This window comes from Pogona vitticeps, chromosome 5 (assembly GCF_051106095.1).
Source record: "Pogona vitticeps strain Pit_001003342236 chromosome 5, PviZW2.1, whole genome shotgun sequence".
Lineage (NCBI taxonomy): Eukaryota > Metazoa > Chordata > Lepidosauria > Squamata > Agamidae > Pogona > Pogona vitticeps.
Window position 1 is genome coordinate 177,625,203 of NC_135787.1, and position 6,000 is coordinate 177,631,202.

General features: G+C 41.0%; 1 protein-coding gene across 2 annotated transcripts in view; it reads left to right on the plus strand.

Annotated features, from left to right (window-relative positions):
* Positions 1-5,755, plus strand: part of IPO8 (importin 8) — a 46,279-nt gene extending 40,524 nt beyond the window's left edge. Inside the window, exons 23-25 of one of the 2 annotated variants that reach the window (XM_020789044.3) lie at positions 1,559-1,783; positions 3,923-4,039; positions 5,116-5,755. In XM_020789044.3, coding sequence (XP_020644703.3) covers positions 1,559-1,783; positions 3,923-4,039; positions 5,116-5,204 — 431 coding nt within the window. In that variant the 3' untranslated portion in view covers positions 5,205-5,755. The remainder of the gene's footprint in view (positions 1-1,558; positions 1,784-3,922; positions 4,040-5,115) is intronic. The other variant, XM_020789045.3, reaches the window with a different exon arrangement.
* Positions 5,756-6,000: the final 245 nt, after the last annotated feature.

Below are 6,000 nucleotides of genomic sequence, written 5' to 3' on the forward strand. Positions count from 1 at the left end.
TTTACTCATAGATGCATTTGTTCTTTCTTCCCTTGCAGACTTGGAAAAGTTGCTTTTTTTGTACTGCAGCTCTTAGAATCATTCGATATGCTGGCTAGTTGCTTCTGAGAGCTGCAGTACAAAATAATGACTTTTTAATATGCTGTGTTCCCTTGTAGGATTCTTGTGATCAGGCTGGCAGAGGGATGATTTGTGAAAACTTGGTCACTACATGAGTTTTCCCAAGTATAGGATTTTTAAATATTCTTTCATTCAGTCATTTATATATATACAGTAGGACCCCCTATAGCATAGGATCCGTATCCGCTGATTCACTTATCCATAGTCTGAAGCAGATAGAACTTGGAACATCCATAGTCTGAAAAGACTGATAATGTTAAAAGAAAAATCCCCTCATATACATACATATATATACATATACATATACATATACATATATATATATATATATATATATATATATATATATATATATATATATATATATATATATATATATATATATATATATATATATATATATATATATATCTTTTATATAATATATATATATATTATAATATATTTCTTTTAACATTATCAGTCTTTTCAGACTATGGATAAGTGAATCAGTGGATACTGATCCTATATATATAGAGGGGGGGGACTTTTCTTTTAACATTGCCCCACATAGTGACGATAATCCGTGCAGCCAAAATCGTCGCTATACGGATTCATCGCTATGCGAAATAAAAAAGCCCATTTAATGCGTTCCTATGGGCAAAAAACTCACCTTTATGTGAAAATCCTCCATACGGCAGCCATTTTCGCTGCCCAGTAAGCGAGGAATCCGGGCCAAAACACAGCAGGCGGCCATTTTGCCACCTTCTCTGCTCCAGCCCCTCCCCCTCCCCGCCTCACAGCTGATGGGCACTGCTCTTAGAAGCTTCCCCAGGCTTGCCCAGCAGGTAAACAGGCAGTGGAAATGCACTGGGGAAGCCTCTGAAAGTGGCGCTTTGCTGGGGTGGAGGTGGGTGGGGGTGTGGCAGGGGCAGGCCCGTCACCCCCCGCCACCCCCTGCGCCCCTCCGTGGCAAAGCCGGGCTTTCAGAGGTGCATTTTCACTGTTGAAAAAGCCCCAGGATGCTTGCGAAAGCGGCGCGAGGGGGGGCTCTGGGGGATACGTAGATAGATTTCCACTATGTCATTGCCAGAATTGGCCATGAGAGAGAGCCAGAGACCATGCTATGAATAGTATTTGCTATTAAAATAGTTTTCTACATTTTTCAGCATCTGTGGGGGCTTGGAACCGATCCCCCATAGATATGGGGGTCCTACTGTACTAATTTTACCACATAGGTGAATTGCAGCCGTTTGAACACAGGATAAAGCAAGATAGCATACTTGGGGATGCCGCTAGGGTGGGGATTAAAGTATTCTACTTTTATGAGTTCAGCCTCTTGGATTTTGAGAACCAGCATATTGGTTAGACTATTTGAGGGGGAAGTATTTGTCCCTTTTTATAGCTTAATTGTCTTGTACCATATCCATGCCTGATGTGAAAATGAGCTTATTTACAGAAGAGATTCCAAGTGATGAAGAGGAGGCAAATGAAGTAAGCCAGGAAATGCAAGAGAACCATCCAGGTTGTGGTGGTGGTGATGGAGGTGATGAAGATGATGATGATGATGATGATGACTGGGATGACGATGCTTTAGAAGAAACTGCTTTAGAAGGCTTCAGCACACCAGTTGACCTGGACGATGGTGTAGACGAGTATCAGTTCTTTACACAAGCACTATTAGGTACATAAATTCAAGGCCCATTAAAACCAGTACCTTGGCTTTTGTCCTCTCCTTGACTCCTTGTTATCTTAGCAAACATGGAATCAATGTCCATCAGGCTGATTTGCAACCCTCTGTTACAAAAACATTTGTACCTTCTGCAAGGGGTTTGTGAATTTCTAAATTGAAGGTGGTAAAACCCAATAAGCTGGGATCTCTTTCCTGTGTCCTTTCCAGAAAGCAGGAAGAAATCCCGAAACTTATTCTGTTGTTCTGAAGAGGACTAGCAAAGCCTCTGATCTGGAGTATAGCATTGCCTTTTTGGAGGTTGTCATCAAAAAGATCGTAGCTGGTTGGATATATTGCTTTCGCTCTTGCTTCCTATATACAGTCCTTTTCCCAGTTTTATAAGATCTCTGATAGTAGAACTAGTTGAGTAGTATGTAATAAGAATTAGGGCAGGAAACCCATGACCATTCAGATGTTGCTGGTCATCCTTGACCATTTCCTGTTGGAAGTTGGAATTCAGCTGCATCTATGAGGTCAGATGTTCCCTACCTTTGAGCTAGAACTGTGGTTCCCAACCTTGGGTCCCCAGGTGTTTTTGGACTAAAACTCCCCAAAGCCTTCATCACTACCTGTGCTGGCTAGGATTTCTGGGAGTTCAAGAACATATGGGGACCTAAGGTTGGGAACCAGTGAGTTAGAAGATGAAGCAGTGGCTAATACAATACAACTCCTGTCCTCTTTTAGTTAGTCATCAGTTCGCACAGCAGCATGGCTTGTTTTATTATATAGTCTTAGAATTGCAGAGCTGGAAGGGACCCTATGGATCATCAAGTCCAGCCCCTGTCAGTGAGGCTCAGTGAGAAATCCACAGCCACTGAGCTATTTTTGCAGATTGAAATGTTGGTTTTGAACGCTTAAGGTTGCTCAGGTTCAATTCCTGCTCTTCGACTAAACTGGAAGATTAGCTACTGTGCATGCCCTGTTCCTCAGACTAAGACACTCACATCAGTGGTTTTCAAGATATAATGAAATATCCACATGTTAAGTTCCTTGAGTTTTTTCAAGCAAGAGCAGGACACAGGTATGGTACAAAAATAAATTATTAACTAGAGTGGGGCTATCAAAACAAGGAAACTGGGCCTTGCTGGTACGACTAAATTGCCTTGTTTGAGCAACTTAGCCATGTCATTAAGGCTACATTTTTAAATTTGTTAAAACAGGACTGTGACGTACACCCCGTGTCACTGTTTGTTTCCCTCAACCCAGATCCACACTGCCGACGTTCCTTCTTTCTCTCTCACTGCCATCAGTGGATTTCTCTTATCCACACAGTAAAGAACGGTAGTCTCACTCTTGCTACCAATAACACAATTAGTTTTATTAAAGGGTATGAAAGGGTAACTCAGAATCACAGATGGTCTTTATTCATTTTCATTAGATCACAATCAGTGAAATATTATATTTTATGTTCCGCATTAGATCACTTCTTGTTTACTTATTTTCAATTTAACCAGTGTATATGTATTAGTAATAATTCTCTCTCTATCTCTAACTACCGTATTTTTCGCACCATAAGATGCATTTTTTCCCCACAAAACAGGGGGGTGGAAGTCTGTGCGTCTTATGGAGCGAAGAAAACATTATATTTTCCTGTTTTCTTCTCCTAAAAAATTGGTGCATCTTATTGAAAGGTGCGTCTTATGGAGCGAAAAATACGGTATCTATCTCTGTCTTTCAGCAGACCTCACTCCTCCTTCTCTCTAACTGACTGACAAAACTTCTGCCTCTGCCTCTCCTGTCCTCTCATTGGCTCCTGCACATCAGGTTCCACTGTGATTGACAGGAGCGACTTGGGCCTCCGTTACAAGGACATGCTCACATGAACAGGAATTTCAGCTCACTCTTTCCCAATCTGATTCTCCAGATTCAGCTGGCTTGACTTCTCACTGTATTAGCTGCGGCTGATGGACGCTATAGAATGAAATATCTTGCAAAATCAAGCTGGTGAAAACTTCCCTAAAGGTCTTAAAGCAGAGCTCTGCTTGTTGAAAGGATTGTTTGCATTGTAGGGTGGGAGGTTCTCATGACCTATATATCTGTCTTACATTTCTGAAACTCTTAAAAGAGGGACAATTAATTTTGTGTTGATAGCGGTCCAGAGCCGAGAAGCATCCTGGTACCACTCGCTGACTGCACCACTCAGCAATGATCAGAAGGCACAATTGCAGGAAATCTGTGCATTAGCTGAACACCGGCAAAGTTCTGCAGGTCAGTCAGTGCTCGGGAACCATTTTCCTGAGAATAACAATGTTCGTTGTTGTTATTGAAGAGCATATTGAATACCTTTGGGCCAAGGTGGAAGGTGTTCTTTTCATAAAGATTTCTGTCCTTGTTCAAAGAACAGGCAGATCTTCAGAATAAGTGAGGGAACTCTCAGTTTACTTCACACCTTTTTTCTCCAAAGCAAGCAAGAAGTAAACTGATGGTAGTTAAATATGTAAATGCATATTTACATTGCAGAATACATTGTGTGTAGAATGGAAAAGCCCAAGAACAAGGAAGTGGAGCAGTCACATTCTAGCCCTCACATCTGTCTTTTGGCATCCTTTTGTCTGGGGAGGGCATATGAACCTTCAATAAGGACAGGAGAGATCAAGATGTGCAGCCCTCCTCTTGTATTAAATAGCTCAATATCGGTTTTTTGTGTGGAGGAATCAAGAGCGTTGGACAGGGACTTGGGAGTTCCACATATTGATCTCCTTTTTACCATGCAGGTTCAGTGACTGCAAGCCACTCACATTGGACCAGTCACATACAACTGTTGAGAGGAAGAGATACCCAGTGCCTTGAGCTCATGGGAGGAAAGAGAGGAGGCAACATTAACAAATAAATTATAAGCAAATAAACCATGGTAATAACTAGCTTTCCTCCACTGGGCAGTTACTCTTTCTTGGGCCATTAGCTCCACAAATAACTGCATTCTTTGCAAATAGAAAGGCCCAGGTTGAATTCTCGGCGCCTCCAGTTAGAAAGATTAGGTAACATATGATAGCAAAGATCTCACTTGAGAAGTGTGACCCATTCTTTCCATTTTTTTGATTACATACTGGAATGTCAAACAATTTAGCAGTAATAATGGAGAAATTCTAATATATTCCATTCTATACGTATGCAGTTTTTCAGTCAGGAAGGGAGCAATGCAAATGTATATAAGCTGATTTTTGGTGATTCCCTAAATGTGACATTCCTTCAGAAATCCCAGAAGATGATAAAGAGAGTCAGTGGCAAATGAAGATACATTTGCCGTGCCACTAATAACCGCTTTTAATTTCTTTTAATTCTAGAATCCAAGAGGATAGAACATCAAACAGGCTTCACATTTGATAACAAAGGACTGACATTTAACTTTGGCCACAATCCAGGAAGCAACTGAAGGCGGGAGCAGTTAAACAATGCTGCACAATATTCCATCATTGCATTTTATTAAATAACAGCAACGTTTGAGACTTGTGATGGGCAAGGGAAGGTAATTTGAGGGCTCTGGAAGATTCCCTTCCCAAAAAGGCAGTTGTTGACCCTCTTCTGGTTCCTCCCCCAATTAAGACTTTTGTTCTAACCAGCTACTGTAATGTATAAAGACTTGTGGTATTTTTATAAATTGTTGGACTGAAACTTATCGATCCCTGCGTCTTCCCTAAGGAAATGGGGAAGTAGATGTGTGAAATTGGATGCAACTGCACCTCTCAGGTCTTTGCCATGTGAAATTGAAAGGGGTCCTATGGAGAACAGTGCCTTCTGTTGTATATGGATTGCCTGAATTCTGGAATGCATTATGCTCTTCTTTATTTTGTTTATTTTATTTGAAATTTTAGCGAAGGATGTTTATAGGCACACTGCAGATCTCACTTCCTTGTGTCACCTTTCTCTACTGCAATTGTGGCTGTACATTGTCAATTACAAATAGCATATCCTTGCCTACACAAACCTTTTAATTTTTCTGATTTGCATACATTCAAGGCAATGCCTCCCTGACTATCTGGGAACACTCTTAGCAGGTCTTCCATAAACAAATTATTTCCTTGTGGTGACCCACTCCATTGGGTTCCTTCTAATGCAAATTCTTCCAACTTTTGTCTTGGATTTTGGTGGATTCTCTATGTCTTGCTTTGCCTAGCATGGAATTTGTTTTGGGTTGCAAGATAGCCTGGCATGAACTCACTGCCTACTTG